This window comes from Pholcus phalangioides, unplaced genomic scaffold, assembly GCF_987345545.1.
Source record: "Pholcus phalangioides strain wild (caught in Gottingen) unplaced genomic scaffold, Ppha-v1.0 ptg000011l_1, whole genome shotgun sequence".
Taxonomy (NCBI): domain Eukaryota; kingdom Metazoa; phylum Arthropoda; class Arachnida; order Araneae; family Pholcidae; genus Pholcus; species Pholcus phalangioides.
The window spans coordinates 40058660-40079521 of record NW_028301604.1 but is presented as its reverse complement, the minus strand read 5'-3'; the positions used below and the strand labels follow the sequence as shown (position 1 = coordinate 40079521).

Genomic DNA, 20862 nt, shown 5'->3' with positions numbered 1-20862 from the left:
GGCCATTCTTCAGACCGCTCCGGTAGGACTCCCTTGATAACCTTAAAAAAATCCATAAAGTTATTGCCAGTCCTGTTCACACAGTTCCCAGACGCTGAAACTAAATTTTCTTCTTTCCTTTGAGCACCATTCTGATTTTCCAGTTGTCTTAATATCTCATCTCATTTTCTTGCCTTTTCAACTCAAACTCCCGTTCTTCTCTTTTCGCTTTTTCCTCACTTTCCCGCTTTTGCAACTCATACTCCCGTTTTTCCTTTCCTAGCCTTTCATCGATTATCGCCTTCGCTAACTCTCTCAGCGCCTCTTCGTCAAATTTGTCAGACCTGAATATCATTTCTTTAATATCATACACATTTGTATTTGGTGGTACCTTCACTCCTATCTCTTCCGCTAAAACAAGTAAATCTTCCTTCCTTGCCTTACTGAAACAAGCCATGATTTATTTTTTTCCCTTTTTATCTTATAATTATGCAATAATAACAGCTATGCATACATAATTCATACAAAAACGATTTACCTATATATAATATATACGCATTCATAAAACTGCTATTACTCATGAATACACTACAAATGGCTCAGAGAACACAAGTATAGGGATTCGCTCACCCTGTGTATGAATGACCTTCGCTAGATATTGATCACTAGACCTTGTTCTTTTCCTCGAGATTCGACGTAAAGAGTTATATTTTCTCGTTGACGGACGTTTAATCATTAATCACATCACCGACGATTGCTGATCCTTCACGATCCCGTTGATGCAAGTACACTGGTCGGATATCACCATCGACAATCGCTGACTATCCATAATTATTTCCCGATGTTGAATCACTTATCCCATCACCACAGACGATCACTGACCATCCCGTTGACGAAACCACACTCGTCGCGCATCAAACAACCATCAAGCCCAGCGCGTCTTTCTCCCTGGAAATGGAAGCTATGACACTGGAAATTCGCTACGAAGATACAGCGTTCTCACGAAAAATTTTTGCTAGATTGGTTCGAATCCATTGCGACTGCGACACTATGAGAACTCCTTCCTCCATCAACTACAAACATCTCCTTGATCTGAAGTAACTCCACTCATATTTGTAAACACAAACAATATTTCATTATTTATTTACCAAACTGAGTACAAGAAAGCCCTATTCTCTTTCTCTCGAGCACACACATAATAATCATAAAAAAGAAAATCCCTCCGGCATTCGTCACCAGAAGCATCACCCTACGTCTCTTCTTTTTCTCTTCCTCCGGGCTTCCAATAAGAATTCACTCCCCCCGCAGTCTCTTTTTTCCCGATCAGTTCCTTCCTGTAAGACCCCTGTGCATGACACATCGAACAACCAGGGTGGTATACTAACTTCTGATTCTTAATAACCATTCATCCATATGTAAGAATAGATTCGTAAGTGCCTTAAGAATCGAGCTCCGAATGCAACCACGATCCGATTGTTAAAGGCACCACTAACCAATCAGCGCCTAGCTAAAAATTAACAACAACGTATTGTTGACAAGTTGGGGGAAGAGGAAAAGAAATTTTAGAATGACACTAGCCTGAAAAAATCGCGGACTTAATTTAAGGAAATGTGAACATGGTTGCAAAGAAATGATAAATACATAATGCTTTTTGAGCCATTTGTCAGTATAAAAACCGAAACATATTTACACTTAATTATTCAATATGATTCAAATCAAAGATTCTTCCCACGTCAATGGGGATGGACAAATTGCCTGCCCCCCGAAACAAAGAGTGGCTATGCTATATATGTTATGGTGAAAATGCTAAAAAGCTGCTGTTATGAATAATCATCGGCTATTTCGGTAAGTTTGATAAATTTTGCTCACATACCGCGAATCTATCACATTTGCAGGTCATTATGCATAATCGTCAATCTACGGTTAATGCGATAAATGAGTCATCGTTATGTTTACATTATGAATGTAAGTAAAGCTAACATTACAAGACTAACAATAATTTTTATAATATCCTTCTTGTTTTCTTAAATTATTTTTCATTTCAAAATGCACATTGTACTGTACATGCATCGCATAGCTGCTTCATGGTCAAATAAAAAAGTAATAGTGATCAGATAATACATGTATAGTAATAATAAAAATTGACATCAATTCTGTAATGTCGGCTTTTTTTACATACACTTAAGTGTGTGGGAAAAAACAAACGCTGCAGTAGGTTAATAATGATTTTTATATTCATATGCAGTTACATTTTGGCCGATTAGAGCTTCTTCTCATCAGTGCCGTCTTAACGCATGGGCCCACTCGGGCACCTCAGGAGAAGAGGGAGCTCACAAAAATGGGAACTAATTGGAATTTTCCAGGTAGGGCCTCAGGAAAATCAATTGGCCTGGAGGCCTATGACGCTCTTACGACGGCCCTGCCTCTCACATATTTTGTGTGAAAAATTCAATTTTCTCTCAGTTTTAAGTTCAGAAAAAAATTGTCAAATCTAAAAATTCCTATAACAAAAAATTTCATGTATTACGACCCATCGATTATGATATTTATGGATTGAAAATTTGAGAATTATGCATAATCACTGGTAAATTTCATGAATGTAACAAAATTTATCAAAATGTATCGAGATGATCTGATATTTTATAACTATTACCAACATATGTTCTGTATATAGACTCCAACACAGTTTTCTACTCTCCCAGTGGTTTCCAGTCCACCTTTCGATAACTTCGAAAGTTTGACGAATTCTTATTCGGCAATAAAAGTGCATCTGTTAAATACTTTTTGATTTTTTTAAATATGATCATAAATACGAACCAAAAAAAAAACTTCTATTAAAGAAAGAATTTAAGTTATCTCGCATATGGAAGAAAAAATTGTCTACTAAGAATCGAGCTAAGAAGTGGGGTCACGCGATTCTTAACTCAATTCTTAACTACGGAAGGAAAACGATTCTTAGTTGAGAATGTGGTAGCAAAATTGCCTCTCGATTCTCAACTAAATATCAAATCCATTGTTAAGAATCAGAAGGTGGTACACCCCCAGGTTTTTAAACGTTTCCTGAAAATCGATCTCTGAATTTGTTGGGGAGTTTGTTTCACATCAGTGGGCCAACAAAATTTAGACTACATCTAATATATTCGATTTTAATTTTGAGTGAGATAAATATGTTGATTCCTTCTAGCGTGGTTATGTCGGAGTTATTTACATATATCATATTATCTGTTCATTTTAATTCATTGAAACATTATTATACATATTTTGAAAGCAGAAAGGCGATCCGCGACCAGCAGATTAGTTTCATTTGTGTTAGGGTAATTAGTTTGGTTATAACATCACGATCCCAGTTCTGAAGACAGTTTCAAGAATCATCGCTGGATTCTGCGAAAAAGATCAAGGAAACTATATCAGGATTACCACACGCAGATATATAATAATCATTATGGGATTGGACATATGAATGATAAAGCATTGAAAAAGTTTTCATGTTCAAGTAGTTTTTGTTACGATAAGTTTGTCCAGATATTTTTCTGAGATTGATGCAAAGTTTATGTATATGAATTTTCCAACTTAAAGATTGTGCTGCATGTGATTTCAAGAAATTTAATAAAGTTATATATAGTGAATGGAAGAGCATATGAGTGAGTGGCATTGACTTCAATACTGATAATGTGTGTTCCAGCATAGAACAAACAGCATGCACTGAGTTTTAAACGGATTAAATTTCTCAAATTATTATTTTGAAACTGCGAAATATATAATAGAATAATAAATTTAACGTTACTGCGGAGAGTATCAATATCATAATGTTAGAAAAGAAAATAACTTCTTGAAAGGTATCTTCTATGCATGGGTTTATTCAAATATAAATTATGGAATATGTGTCTGGGGAGGAGCGTATTACGAAAACGTAAGCAACTTAGACAATCTATATAATAAATTAAGAGAACTAATAAATGTTCATATAAATAATAAAAGAATACAGTGCAACACATTAAAACTGCGACAGAATTACATGTACAGAATTTATAAATTTATCATCAAAAACGAAGAATGGTTAATAAAAAATGAAAATAGAACATCGAATAGGTATAGAAATATATATCAAGTGCCTAAAAGACAAAATATCATTTCAAAAAAGTTTGTTTCACCGCACCAGAAATAATGAACTTTATCTACTATAGTAATTACACAAATAGTAATAAAAATACAGATTACAATATCTTTAATATGATAAAAAACACAGATATTAATACAGTACTTTGAAATAAATTATTGCACCAATTCATATTAATTATATATACATATAACATACATTCTTTGGTAAAAGATTTGATAAAATTGGAATGAGTCATTTTCTATAAGCACAAAAATCTTTTTTCACTTAATAAGATTTGCAATGTCAAGATTGTTTATGTCAGCCTGCCGTTTCTCATCGGGCTGACTTCTACTTAATTAACTAAGTATTTAATTATTAATTATAAATAATTCGATAAACATGTTTTCTTAAATTGCGTTGTGTCTGACAAAAAACATAGTTACAGTAACCCAGTGATTACACGCACGGAGGCAAGTTTAATGTATAAAAGGATTTAATTTGTAAATGAAATTACACAGTCCTTAACATTAAGAAAGATGTCTCCTATATCCATTTAAGATAATATATCGTACAACACTCGCCACAGGTGATTCAAGTTATGAATCAAGTTATGCATTAAGTTATTATTATGCATCTGAGAACACGTAACATCCTGACCTCTTACTGGAAATTCAGGTCACAGGAAAAGTAGATAAGTGTACTCACCTCGGTCATCGTTGGTGATTTCATTAATATCATAGATGCCGCTGCTTCCCTCACGGAACTACGGCACTTGCACACGGCACCACGGCCTTTTCATATCCCGCGATTCTCCACGTGTCTCGCTCTCTCCTCGAAACAAATTTTCAACTCTCCTATCTATTCCCCCTTCTCAAAACAAATTTCCAACTTACATCTCACTTTCTATCCTCCTCCATCCTCGGCCTCCTGATTACCATCCTCTTAGGCTATCCCTAGAACCCAGGATTCGCTCCGTCTTGTAATTTTTCTTTCCGTGCTACATTTTAATTTGAGGCCTCAAGCAAGGGCAATTTCATTGGACTTTCGCATGATCATTCCTGAGAAGATATGTGCTATTCATTTGCCCTAATACCCTTCCTAAATAATTATAACGCCAACGTGCAGCGGTCACCTTCATATTAATACCTAAGGCCCATGTTACTTGCATAGCCCAGGTGCTCTAATGGGCAATGCCGCTTTGTATTTATATTTCCTCTCTTACATCCATTTCTAAGCGAGCAATATCCTTACTATTCATTAATTTTAACATTTCGTTATTCTCGCTCTCCATAACTTCTCCACACCTACGCCTCAAGAATCGAATCTCATTCCGTGACAGCTCCTATTCATATATTTTAGAAAAACACCTTTCTCCTGTCACCAAGCCTTGGGTATGCCAGGTGACGATTACACACCCGTGTGAAAGTCGCATCGACAGTTTGCTTAGGGTAACCTATGCATGACTATTCTCGATCTCTTTCTAATATATTCTCGCTCTCTTCAATACCCTCAACTTTCTTTTCAAGTTGCGTTCAAATTGCATCTTCTTTTCAGTGAAGGTCCCGACATCCTTCTATTGACATCCACTATTCACGTATTTTCCATCTTTCATTCTTATTTCAAAGCTTCATACCTTGCCAGATGAATTGTGCTTCATCGGCAGTTGGCCTAAAGCACGTTCTTCCTTTCTTACATAATCTTTCATCACTCGTGGCCGCCCTGCACGTGTTCTTTACAACTACCCAAAGCCAAGTTACCAAACACTAAGTCTCAATACCACACCTGTTACCTAGTCACCTTTCAAATAATCATTTAAATACAAATCATCCTTAAACAATTACCCATTTAAATAAATTAAAAATTTTAACTATAATTACCTTTATATCCCAATAACTACGAGTAATTATGAGCGGAACGGACCTACTCATACTTATAGATAAAATAAACCTATTCAGAAATTGATCTGCAAGTAGAGCTTTTTGAGTAAAACTCTTAATAGCATAGAAGAAAAACATTGTTTTTGCAATGATAACAGTCTGCTTAGTTTTGTTGACAATGATCATGGACAATATCTGGTGATCTCTGTATTATTAAATATGATTAACTTAGACATTTAATGTCACTTGTGGTACCAAATTCAGACTTCAAAAAAATCTTCCTGTTAAACAGGTTTTAATTGATATTTCAAATAATATAAATTTACTGATTGCCAAGATTTCTCGTAAATACGCTTCGCTTGTTGAAGATTTCGAAGAATGGAAATTCAATATTTTTAATGACATCAAAAACGATCTAAGTTTACATCGTTATCGGCCAGAATTTGAGAAAAAATATTTCGGCAACTTTAAAAAGCTTTTCGAAGAGATTAAAAACATTCAAGATAAATTTGCTATTACAGTCGTTGATAAGGCAGCTAATAACTTTGCGATTATTTGCAAGTTATATCACAAGAACTTGCTGCTCAATGAATATAACAATATTTGGACTTACACTAAAATAGCAAGATTATTAAAAGAAGTATAGAATAGAAATTGTGTTTTTCTCATCAAAAAACTTAAAATCAATTATTTCTTGTCTCGTTATCCATATTTGTTTGTCACTATTAAATTTCATAAAAAACCTATTAAATTTAGATTTGTCACTTGTGGTACCAACTGTTATAATAGTGACTGTGGCAAAACTTTCTTCAATATCTTAAAAAATATTTTGGATAAAATAGAGAAGGAAGAAGAGATTTATTATAAAGAATAATCAGAAAGTTCTGAACTTAAGAAATTAAAAAATTGATAGTATTGAAACATTTGACTTTGAAAATTTTTTCACTTATCTTCTTTTACACCATCTTAAAATATTTGTGAGAATTTATATGTAAAATACAAGAAAAAAACTTCGATGAAAACTTTTGGAATAATTTGGTAAAATTTTGCATCTGAGAACTATTTGTAAACAACCCACGGTTCTCTTACGAGTTGAATGGTGTCACTATCCCGGATGCAACTAGAGTCACCGATTTGGGAATTCTCATTGACGAGCGACTTAAGTTTTCTGAACATTGTTCAGCGGTTGTCAAAAAAGCGAATAGAATGCTTGGTCTCATTTTCAAAAAGGTCTCTTCGCGTTCTCCTAAAGTCATTCTTCCGCTTTTTCGAGGCTTAGTTCGTCCTGGACTGGAGTATGCTGTAAGGTTTTGGAGACCATACCTACAGAGGGACATAGACTTGGTTGAAGGGGTGCAGAGAAGAGCTACGCGTGTCCTTATTGGCACACAGGGCTTGAGTTATGAAGAAATACTTCATTTTTTGAATATGTTTACATTGGATGAACGCAGGTGTCGAGGAGATATGATCGAAGTGTTCAAAATTTTCAATGGGATGGATAGGATGGACCATGAACTTTTAGTACACCGCCAATCGACTGCTTTTACAAGGGGACACCAGTATCGATTGGTGAGGGACAATGCAAGGTTATGGTGTCGCAGGGAATTTTTCTCCAATAGGGTTGTTAATAAATGGAATAGCTTACCCCCGGAGGTAGTAAATTGTAACACAATTGACACGTTTAAAAAGAAATACGATAAACATGTTGGGGTAAATCGAGAAGCTATCCATTCTTAGAATAAGACAACCATAAGTATTCTTTATGGGCATTGTATAATATTTTATCATGTGTATATATTGTTTAATTTGTGTTAATTGCATTTTTAATTGGGTTGCTGTATTTTTGAAACATATGACATCCATATTTTTATGGGCATCTTTTTATCAGCCACCTCGTTGGGCATTTTGCCTGTTGTGGCGGTGTATTTGTATTTGTATTTGTGTAATGGCATCGATGTCTTTAAACAAATCAAGGGTTATATATATATACACCCATAGGCACTTGTTTTTCTAGTGCTTTCGTGAATATTTTTTTAAATTTTTACGAAACAAATATTTTCGCTCAACATAAAATCATGGGTTTTAGATATATCGATGATCTCATTACTTTTAATTTTGAATATTTTCTAGAATTAAGTGGTGATATTTACCCTACGGACTTGACACTCAAGAGAACCAATCATGTCTAATACCACCCAATTTGTCAACCAATTTGTTTGTCTAATAACATAGCTTTTATTGGAATTTTTGATAAAAGAGAAGAATTTAAATTTAAAGTTAATTTTCTTTCTGATTTCAATTCTAATATTAGTATTAAAGTTCTGAAAATATATTTTTTGGACAACTATCAAGAATTAAAGAAACATGCAATAATGTAAATGATTTTCTTCAAACATTCTCTGAATTTTTAAATGTCTTGAGTGGCAACGGTTATCCGTCTTCCTTTGTGGGTTTCAAACTTCACCCACGTTTTTCGACTGGTTAGTTGACGCCATGTGGCTCATAATTTGTGACATTACCGTTAAAAAGTCGAATTTCAGGTAGGTTTTTCATTTTTATTTTCTATTTTCCTACGTTTAAACACACTTTTGTGATGGTGTCCATTTAATATTTTGCTACTAATGGTAAGAGCACTCGTCCGGCAATCGAGGGACCCGGGTTCGACTCCCGGTAGAGGCAGAGATGAGTTTTTTCCTTCCTAAAAAAAAAAAAATAAAAAATAAAAAAAAATAAATAAAAAAAATTAGCATCTCAAATAATAAATATCTTCACAACATCCAGTCTTCTGTATATCTTGTACTAATGTATTTTTCGTGTTTTTATACTTTTTTCTATTTTCTCATATTTGCGTTTTGACTTCCAAAGCTTGTTTTTCGCAAAAATGTAGGGGGAACTGATGGCAAATTTATGCCTATTCTTGGCTTACCATCATTAGAAACATTTTTGCAGTCTGGAACAATGTGGAGGGGAGTTCCCCCTTGAGAACGACCTCCTCATTGTTCCATTTATTTTTGTACTTTTTCATCTTTTCATTTTTCTTCTAATTTTTTATATGTGTGTGTGTGTGTAATATATAAAATATATATATATATAAAAAGAGCGGTTGCTGAAGAAAAAAATCATATAGGCCTGCTGAAAGGACCATACAGTCCCTTGGGGCTACATCGTGCATGTAATATATGTGTGTGTGTTTTGTATCGTTGTCTTTGTGTAACTTATGTTTGTATTGGTATATTATATTATATATTTGTATCTTGTAATTTGTTGTTTGTTCGTTTAAATAAAAAAAATTAATAATGAATCTGTGGGTTATGGATTTGGAGGATTAAAATCCCTTTATATCACAAAATGGATGTATGTCAACTGTAGGGTTGGTATGGCATTTACCATTGACGGTTTTTACAGCCTTTGTAAAAACCAAATATAGGCCTGGTAATATAATTATTTTATAACTATTAAAAATATTTTAAGTTCTCCTTAACCAAACAAAAAAAACATATACGTGAATATCTTTTTTCCTAACTACTAACTGATGTCGAACGATTCTCTCAATATTTTCAAATTTACGATAGTACCAAGTTTGAGTTTTCAAAAGAAAATTGAAAAAAATATTTATTTTTAATCAATAAATCAGTATCTACTATCGCTCGCAATCTAGTTCAAATACTAAGTCCAACACGCGCGGCTTTTCAAAGCGGTTTGCGTAAAGCGGCGCCACTCTGTGCAAATGAACGGAGCGTTTCCTTATTTCGATTGTCCCGATCGCTACCGATTGCCGGAATCGGAAACATCAAGAAAATGTTCCCGTTAGTCATCCGCTTTTAAAAGTTAAAGAAGTTGAAATTCGGGTTTTTAACCAATCGGAGATGACGCGGGTTTCCAGAATCGGAAATACGGACGCACCATGTTCTCACACTACGGCAAGTACAGGGTGATTATAAAAAACTATCCCGACATATGGGCCCCTAACGGTCATACCATTCACAGAAACTGAATGAAATTTTGGCATAAGGTATTTTGAGTTATGCGCTCAAGAATGATATGGAAAACAACAGTGTCACTCTAACAGTTACGGTTACAGTGAGAAAATTTCGAGAATATCAAATGGCAACACCAAGATTTTTGTATTGGAATGTGATCTCCATACTGAAAAACACTAAATAGCGTTGGAATGGCACCTGTAGCACGAAAATCCCCGGAGCTAGGCAAGGAAAAAGTAAAAAGGACTTTGCCGTGCACCAGAGCATTAATGTTCGTTTCATTCGTCACACCGTTTCTTCGGCTGAGATCCCAGCCTGATTAGTCATCCACAAGGTCATGTGGAAAATTTGTGAAACACAATAAAATGCTTTATTTTATGCTGCTTCTCTGTCCTTATTGGTTGTCCTCACTTTTAGCCTATCTACCGCCGGTGATTTTCATGCTACAGTTGCCGTTCGAACGCTATTTAGGGTTTTTCACAATGGAGATCACATTCCAATACAAAAAACTTGGTGTTGCCATTCGATATTTTCGAAATTTTCTCACTGTATCCGTAGCTGTTAGAGTGACACTGTTGTTTTCCATATCATTCTTGAGCGCATACCTCAAAATACCTTATGCCAAAATTTCTTTCAGTTTCTGTGAATGGTATGATAGTTAGGGGCCCATATGTCGGGATAGTTTTTTTTATAATCACCTTGTATATATATCATACATTGAATACATGTGCTTTGCCCCCCCCCCCGCCCCGGGTAAAGTTGAAATGACGGCCCTGGGGATGAACATTTCAATACTTTTCATATCTCTCTCGCTTCATCTGAATAGCACTAATACTAAAGTATTTAGTTTGCATTTGCTATTCAAAAAAGCTTCCGACTTCTCTGAATGCAAGTTTATTATAACTAAAAATCAAAACTAAAGTGCCTTTATTCAGCTGAGCTAATTGTTCCCAACTTCGAGGCGCAAATTACCATATATCATATAATGTAATTTTAACAAATTCTACTTGTACAATAATCAATATTTATCGGCTCCGTCATGCCATAATCACGAATGTGCAATGTGCTTGCAAAAAAGAACGTGGACAATGGCGTTTGAATGCTTACTCTACCCATGTTACTCTATGCAAGTTATTTTCCTAAAATTTTTGTAACGTGGTTTTCAATAGGGCATTATTGAATTGAATTATTACTTAAATGAAAAGCATTATATTTTTGATGCTTATTTGGCAAAAATAAGTATAAAGAAAAACGTTCAAAGTTCATAAAAATAACAAGGGGAAAAAGTATTAATTGACACATTTTTGTTGATATATTCAATTACGTGGCTTTTAATTAAATTTTTAACCTTTTTTAAAATATATCATTTTAATCTATTCATTTCAAGTACGCTCAGATTACTGAAAAATGCGTATCGGGCATGTAAAATATTTAATTTTGCTTAAATGCATCATTTTTCAAGCTAAATACGGATGAAAAAAATTCGCGAATATAATGAATAGTTTCGCAGTTTTTTTCCGACTTCGTTATAAGTGGGTTCGTCTGTATGTCTCTTTCAATTGCCTATATTTTCTTAAAAATTTCTCCAAACATCAAAACATGCGGCCATCAATCACGGCAAATAAATAAGTACTCTTTATTTGCAAATTAATATTTCTAGTAATTCATGCTATTATTTTTTTTTTATCTTTCTAAATTTAGGTTAGACATTTATCATCACCAGCTAAAAGCTTGTCAGTAGATTGGATTGGTAAAAAACTTTATTACGTCGAAATCGATGAACTAACTAATCAAAGTTATGTTTATTCGTTGGATTTCAATCTTTATGATCTTTCAAAACTGGTCTTCAAGTACTCTGGCGTTATTGTGTCTTTGGAAATGGAACCATATGCAAGGCGAGTTTCCATTTTTAATTCTATCAGGAATTTGAAATTATTTTGGACATACAAAGCTATAAGAACTTACAGTCGGTACTTTGAATATGTCTTCCAACAAGGCTAGTTATAATAAACTTGCACTCAGAGAAGTCGGAAGCTTTTTTGAATAGCAAATGCAAACTAAATACTTTAGTATTAGTGCTATTCAGATGAAGCGAGAGAGATATGAAAAGTATTTAAATGTTCATCCCCAGGGCCGTCATTTCAACTTTACCCGGGGGGGGGGGGCAAAGCACATGTATTCAATGTATGATATATATACAGGGTGATTATAAAAAAATCTATCCCGACATATGGGCCCCTAACTATCATACCATTCACAGAAACTGAAAGAAATTTTGGCATAAGGTATTTTGAGGTATGCTCTCAAGAATGATATGGAAAACAACAGTGTCACTCTAACAGTTACGGATACAGTGAGAAAATTTCGAAAATATCAAATGGCAACACCAAGTTTTTTGTATTGGAATGTGATCTCCATTGGGAAAAATCCTAAATAGCGTTCGAACGGCAACTGTAGCATGAAAATTACCGGCGGTAGATAGGCTAAAAGTGAGGACAACCAATAAGGACAGAGAAGCAGTATAAAATAAAGCATTTTATTGTGTTTCAGAAATTTTCCACATGACCTTGTGGAGAAACGGTGTGACGAATGAAACGAACATTAATGCTCTGGTGCACGGCAAAGTCCTTTTTACTTTTTCCTTGCCTAGCTCCGGGGATTTTCGTGCTACAGGTGCCATTCCAACGCTATTTAGTGTTTTTCAGTATGGAGATCGCATTCCAATACAAAAAACTTGGTGTTGCCATTTGATATTTTCGAAATTTTCTCACTGTAACCGTAACTGTTAGAGTGACACTGTTGTTTTCCATATCATTCTTAAGCGCATACCTCAAAATACCTTATGCCAAAATTTCATTCAGTTTCTGTGAATGGTATGATAGTTAGGGGCCCATATGTTGGGATAGTTTTTTTTATAATCACCCCGTATATGCAACAGATCCAAAAAAAGTTTATTTTCTAGAGTTTTCGAGTGTACGAGTCGAGAAATGATCAACTAACGACCTGACAATAAACTGCCAACTAATCAGCGATCCTGGCATGGTGAAGTGATTTGTTTCCCGAACTTCACGTCAAAATAAAATCTGTGCTATAAAGATTGTTTGCAATCAGTCTTTTATAGCATAGAAGTCCCTTCCATTTGCCACACATTACACAACCACGTGGCTTGAAAATCTCAACATTTGCTTACCGTTGGTATTGGTCATTTGTATAATTCTGTGAATATTTATTCTTGGTGTTGTAACTTCAGTGTCGGGAGTGTATTGGTTTTTTTCACTCTTTCAGCACAACCTCATTGTCATAAAATTTTTTTGAAAGCTTTTTTTCCAGGTCATTCATTTGTCTACACACAAAGTCGAGCGACAAGTCGCAGACCACGTGTTGCGCGATTAGTATGAGTGTGGACGTATTCTGCGACGTAGACTTGCGACTCTTCATATAGATGAAAGTTGCAGAACACTCTATTTGGTCTGTGATTTTGTATATGCGTATGGACATCGCCTATGCAGACAATTGCGATTATCGCCGTACGCCAAAGTTGACGGAATGCAGAACCAGTTGTCAGACCAGCGCTGTTTTTGACAGAGAGAGAGGAACTGGTTTCATAATTTAAAAAAAAACACCCGTGTCACAGTCAACTGCTGCGGTTTTTTTGCTGTCCGCAATCTTCTAGGAACTCTATTTTAAATCTCTCAAAGCGTACGTCCAAAATCACGTACGTGCAAGTAACGCTCGTGTAGCATCGGCTTTAACTGCATGAAATCAGCATCGGCGTAATCAATAATAAACACAGTTCAATACAATCGAATTCAGTTAATTCAAAGTCCAAAGTCACTGGAAAAAATTTCGAATTATCCAATTAATCTATCCTGGATTTGTGAAATGACAACAAATTTCAAATTAAGCATTAACTCTTTACCTACCAGAGGGGTGCAAATCTATGGACCCTAGAATTTCGGAGAGCTTCTTCGAGACAAATTTCTTCCCCCCCATATTTATTTCGTCTATTCTTCTGCTGCACATTGTAGAACCTTTCGCAACAATGACTGGACTACTCGTAGAAAGCAAAGTATTTCAACGCTCTCTTCTCCGACCAAACAAAGCGAACGGGTATGAAAAGAAGATTCGTCTTTCTTCACACAGTAAATTTCCCGTGATGCAAAGTTTTGGCTACTTATGCTATTTGACATAACCAACTTCGCCAATTGTCCTCATCAACGGCATTTTGTGACAGCAGAAATCGGATTAAACTTATTAATCGATAAAGATTTAAGAGGCTGAGTGACAAAATATTTTACGACCTACTGTTTTAAACAGAATATGTATCAAGACAAGATGACGAAAACTAGAGAAATGTGAAGCTTAAAAATAATCCCTAAACTAATCACATTACAGAATTGTGTGGACCATTGGCGTACGCAGGGTAGTGGGGGGGGGGGGAAGGTTGAGCCAATATTATAGTGCAGAATATTTTGCAGGAAAAAAAGTAAAAACCCCTCCCCAGAAGGGAAAAAAATCTGAAAACCCCCTCGAGAAAATTCTGGGTACGCCTATGTTGTGGACATTATCTATTCAAGAAGATTGCTTATAACTAGTAGCATATCTGTTAGTAGAAGACAGAGTTTAGACTATATAAACATCCCACAAACTTTTAATCCTTATTTATCACACAATGGAACCCAATACCAGACGCATTGGTGGTCAAAAAAAGGTGCCCTGGGAAATACACGAGAATAAAGGTAAATTTTCTCTAATACAACACCTTTGCATTTCCCAACAAAATACTTATAGAGATCTCTGAATTACACGCCACTTGGGGTCAGCTAGCTTTTCAGTCCAAGGAGACTCAAAGCTGTCTTTCACAATAACTCAAAACTTATTCACGAGACAAAAAGTTTTTCTTTTTTTTGCTAGTAAACTACACTGTATTATGCTTTTCTTAGTTTTACTGAAGAGCCACGTGTACGTACCCACAGAGCCGTAGTTCTCCACTCCCAATCTATGAATCGATAAAAAAAATCCCCTTTTTTGAAAAGAATTTTAAATACCGTGTTTTCAGATAAGTAAGGACCTCCCAAACTCCAATCGCAGTAGGAAATCATTCAAATCATTTGAAGCCCCGAATCTTTTCACCGTAAGTCTTTCTGTTTTCACGAAGTCTTTCTTTTGCAGTGCCCTGCCCATGGGCGAATATTTTCCTTAATCCAGCCGTTGTTTTGATACAAACAAAACGAGAGCTAAAAATGAAAAGAGATGTCCAAACACGAAAAAGCAGCAGGATAACAAACAGCACAACAAACCGATGGTGAGAGCCACAACCCAAATTCTGCTATTGTTACAAGCATATATGTGTTGAGTATAGGCCAGGCCAATTTTTCTTGGAACTCGCCTGTATAACAGCCCTTACTTATCTTCTCATACATGTATTGTCCACTTTGCGATAGTGAATTCTTCAAGTATCTCAACCTTCTGTCAAGTGGATTAGAAGCTGAAAATGTTGGAGACAAGGAGTGGTGCTTATCAAAATCTATTCTAGTTTTGTTATCACCAATTTTAAGCCGACAGGGCAGTGTTTCTCAAAATGTGCGTTGTGGCTCCTAGGGGGTGTTCCCACTTTTTTGTGAGGGGTGTCACGACGAGCTGGAAATACTGATGTGTATGTGTGTGCCTATTTATGCTTTGAAGTGGTTCTTTTATGGATGTACAATATCTATATTAAATTATTTTGCGAGCCACAGATGAACTATGAACAGGGCAAGGGAGGCACGAGCATGACCAACACCCACTAGAAAACATAATAAACCCACTAGAAAATATTAATTTACAAAAAAACTTCCACTTTCCGTGGATTTTTTTTTCTCTGTGGGTGTGTGATATGAAACTTGATTGAGAAAAATTTCATTTCAGTTATAAATTTATTTTCCTAAAACCATTTTCAAGGAGGAAAAGGATAATTTTTTTCTGTGGTTCATATTTTCAATGGTTCTGTGAACCTAGACAAGTACAGGGAATTTTTTGTATTTTTGTCTGAACTGAAAAATGGGGGGGGGGGGTGAGTAAAATAAAAAAATATAAATATATATAATCTAAATTCATCTAGTAAAACGTTAAGGCAGAAATATTTCATAGCACCAATTTTACTCGCGTAATAATAAATGAGTACGGTACATATATCAAGTCGATTCCACAGTGCGTAGCGCAAGCAGTCGCCTAAGTTTAGTGACGTCACGAGCTCGTGTTGCGACCTTGAAAATTCTCTAGTAGATGTTGGCATGACCCCCACAAGGGTAGAGCTGACAGGGCACCAGCCCCGGGGTCCGGGATGATTCTTAATTCCCCCCTCCCGCATAAGAAGGCCCGTGATGCAGGAGATCCGAGCCAATCTGATTCAATATGTGGAGGGGGGGGGGTTTGGCCACGACTGACGAAAGGTTGAGAACCACTGCAGTTGGATGTGGAAGATGGAATTCGCACTAAATCCAAAACAAATAAAAAATAAAAATTTCCCTTTCAGTTTTACAGATATTTAATTACTTTTTTGACGGAAACATCTTATTTTCTTGGTGTGCGTATGTTTTGCTAGAAAAACACAAACAGCTAGAAAAAAAAAGGAAAGATCGAACTTCGGTAATCTTAGTTCTAGAAATCATTTGAAATTGTACGTAAGTTAATTAACAATAACGACAGTGATGTGCAAGTACAATAATATTTAGTTGTCTTTTTCGACATTGATTCCTTCAAAATTTAATGGGTCCGATGTACAGTGCATCTGAACTTTTTGAGTGTTTCATAAAAAATGTCAAAAATAAAATTTTCGTAAGTTTTTAATTAGAAAAATAAATTAAGATATTCTGATGTATTTAAATTAATGTTCTTTTTTTTCTATTGTATTACGGAAAAAATTCTTCGACTACTAATTAAACCTATAGCTAGCTGGCGGATCTTTTACTATAGTTTGTTTCAGGTTAACTTTGCAGTGGAGAGAAAGGTAGAGAGTGTATTCCTTCGCCGCAAAATATAGTTCCATACATCGGAGGTTTATGATGATCATTTATATAGAATATTTCAAATTTTTTTATGATTTTGAAAAAGATACTGAAAAAATACCGTTTTGAACCAATGTATATTCGTTTAAAATTTTTAAATTAGAAAAATATTGGTTACCATTATCAAAAATCCATGGCGAGCTCAAGAACATTTTGGCGCGATTTCCAAGAAATTTTCCCCGCCAATATCACTGTCGTGCTTTTTTTTTTTTGATTGCTCAGTTATATATATATATTATATCGTCATTTTGTTGAATTTTTTCCGATACAATTTTTCATTCAGTTTTGCATGTAGTTATAGGCCTACACACCCAGACGAATATTCAATCAGGTTTTTTTTTCTCGCGAAAATAACCTCCAACGAATTCAGATATTCACTCACAGATTACAGGAAGTGTCCCTCTTTCACGACAGCGCCGATACCGTTGTGAGGCTCTCTTTATGGGGGTAGGTTACGGTTCCAGACCCCCCCCCTCTCTTTTTTTAATATCTATTTCTTGCCGTGTTCATAGGATAGGGGTGGTTTCTGAATTCCAATAGCCGATAGCGGAGGGTGTTGACATAAGTAATGTCTCTTTTCACCACACCAACTTCCTCCCCCACAGCAGAGGCTGCTCCTCCAGATGACCCTTCAGTGTCTCTCCAGATAAATATAAATAAGCAAGAGAGAGAGAGAGACCCACAATGGTTTAGGCTTGCAGTGTATTTTTTTCTTCTGTGACGGTTGTATCTTGCTTTTCACCAGAGATAGACACGCTAAAACGTTCTCCGTTCTTTTTGGCAATAATGCATAAAGCACGTTATTGAAAAAGAATAGGAATTTCGGATTGCAGGTGGCCTGATGGAACACATGTTGGAGCAACAACAATTAATAAGATAGTTCTACAACGTCAAGTGAGGATTCCATAGAATGGGAATCCGTGAAAAATGACTAAAACTGTAGTGATAATAAGTGGCATCGACGTATATGCGTTCGGGTGGATGAGCGACGGAAATTTCGGCAAGAAAAGTGAGTAAAAGAATTCTAAATTTTGCCTTATCATTTTTATTATTATTATTTGGGGCTATTCCCAAATTCAAACGTCAAAACCGGTTAATAAGAGTTACTAAGATACTTTTCAATAAAAAAAAATGATTTCAAAAACCGCAACTTTGATTTCTGAAAGTATCGACAATGATTTTTTTTTTTCATTAGCTAATTTTTTGTTACTAACTGACTGCAATTTTTTCTACAAGCATTACGTTACACGTAAAAAATATTTTTTTCTGCGAGATTGGCGAGAATCAGCCATACCTTACCAAGGCCGCGCATCGATACATAGGTTAAGAGGCTTTCGTTGCCATAACAACGAGTGATGCGGTTCCCTCGTAGCTTCCTCTTCACTGCAAAGTTAACCTGAAACGGACTATAGTTTCAAAGAAAACTTTCAATGAAAATCAGAATGTTGGCGAAATTTCAAAGGATAGTAACCACGCGTCTTTCTCAAAGCTCATCCGAGGTATTGTCATTGTCAATAGCCATTCTTTCACAGGCAACTAGCTGTAAAATAATCCTCTTTCTCCGACAAGAACCCCACTCAGCAGCCGTCAACAATCCGTCACTGCGTCCCGCCCACGGAATAAAAGAATGTGAAATGCCTATCCCCCCTACCTCGGCCGGCTGGGCCGGATCTGGTAGTCTGCATGACGAGCCGGATCGGCCGGATATAGTAGGGAAAGAGTTAATATTCACATATACAAATATCAGTCATTAAAATTTCATCATAAGTTACAAAACTATATCCGAAATTTTTGTAATTGATATAACTGTAATTAGTGTATGCGAACTTTCCGATATAATCGAATAAAATAATATATATATAATAATATTATATATATACATATATATATATATATATTCCGATATAATCGGTGTTAATTGCATTTTTAATTGAGTTGCTGTTTTTTTTTTTTTTTTTTGAAATATATGACATCCATATTTTTATGGGCATCTTCTTATCAGCCACCTCGTTGGGCATTTTGCCTGTTGTGGCGTTGTATTTGTATTTGTATATTTTCCTTACTCTTAAAATTACGATAAAAAGTCAGATTTTAAATACTGCACCTTGCTCCATGGGTTGGATGACGTAATTCGTATCAAGTAGTAAATATTCTCGATGCACTCCAGCTGAACAACATTAAAATGGGCATTTAATTATCCAAGGAAAAAACATTTCAAAATTAAAAATCAGTATTTTGGTATTTTCCTACACGCACTGACAATTCATATTTGAAATAGCTCATTCGTCACTAAAGCACATTTGTTGGGTTCACTCAGCACGAAAATGAAATTAGATCATGGAGTTTTACCATCAATGGTAATTTTTCAACAATGATCAACAACGGTAATTTTTTTTGTCGAACTGCGTGGCTAAAAAAATAAATCTAACGTGAAAAGCAAATAAAATTCTGATGTACGTTTTGGCAAAGGGTGCAGTTTTAAAAGGAAAAAATACTATAGTTTTTTTTATCAAAAGTATCATAAAACCTGGGTACATCTTTAGGATTGGCTCCACATTTCTTTTCATATAGCTCAACAGACAGAACGTTAGTATGGCAGTTCGAACCAGGAAACAAGATCGGAAAAACGGTATACATAGTGTGCAGAAATAACTTCAAAAATTTTCAAACAATTTCTGTATCTTTATTTTTGAAAGATTTGTTGTAAAACAACTTGGTCGACTGCTTATAGAATTTTTCCAAACTAAATTTGCTCATACAAAACGACGATATTTTCCCTTCAACTTCGAAAAAAAATTATCTAAAACATTTGAAAAAACATTCGAATTAAATAAGAAGTTTTAACATCAATTTAGGTATAAAACTCAAGGGGATTCCGTAAAAGTTCAAATTAACCTAATGTATTGATTCAATGTAATTAGAGTGCAATTCTCGATACAATGTAAATTCTTACTTTTATCCACACTTCCATTACCTAAAATTTTATTTACGCTTCATAAAAAAGTGATACAGTACTTCATAAAAATGCGATATAATATGGACAGCTTCAAACACGTATCTGCACAACAGGAAATATCGAATAGATTTTAAATTAAAACAGTTACCAGGAAATGGTTGGAGTGAAGGATCGATTACTTCTAACGATTCAATATGTTCGGTCATGCCAACTCCATGTAGTGTTGCTATGTTTTCTCCAGACATATCAGTCATGAAAGCTCCTTTCTGCTTATGTATCCAGAGAAGTCTCTTATCAAAATATGAAATGGGACCTTTGCTAAATACAGAAGAACTAATAAGATGAAAATCGAATCAAAAATATAGTGCTTAAAGCATTTATTGTACATCCTCCTATAGCATCGATACCTAACACAATCATTCAATATGGGGGTCCTATCCAGTCCAATAATAATAATACAGAAGGAAAAGTTAAGTCTTGCTGTTGCTGTTTACAAGTACAAAACATATACAATACTTGTATTTCTTCCGTCATTCAACACGCTTCACTTTACCCCTTAACTGGAGTTGTGAAAATTCTGGGCCCAACTGGCGTCGTGGTGTCATTTTGATCCCAGCAAGTATTCCTTCGGCAGTTACGCAGAAGTAGTACTGGGGGCTCTTGCGTGCCACGCCGCTATATGGCGCTACAGGTGCTTTCCCCTTTTCCTCCCTGTTGTTGGTCGGGGGGTTTTGTTCGTCGCTACGGGACGCTGATAGCGGAATGGCGGGATAACTCTTTTCTCACTCTACCCTTTTCTTCTCCTAGTGGTTTTTATATTATTTTTGTTATGAACGTTACTGCTTCGGTGCTTTTTTTCTCCCACATTTCGTTCTTTCTTACGAAACTGTTAAATAAAACCCTCGGTTGCGACTATAGCACGACA

At 35.4% G+C, this 20862-nt stretch overlaps 1 protein-coding gene across 5 annotated transcripts in view; it reads right to left on the bottom strand.

The window, feature by feature from the left end:
- Positions 1 to 20862, bottom strand: part of sev (receptor protein-tyrosine kinase sevenless) — a 1896734-nt gene that overhangs the window by 734957 nt on the left and 1140915 nt on the right. For all 5 annotated transcript variants that reach the window (XM_089239534.1, XM_089239532.1, XM_089239533.1 and 2 more), the window contains one exon: positions 20086 to 20255. In XM_089239534.1, the coding sequence (XP_089095660.1) occupies positions 20086 to 20255 (170 nt within the window). The remainder of the gene's footprint in view (positions 1 to 20085; positions 20256 to 20862) is intronic.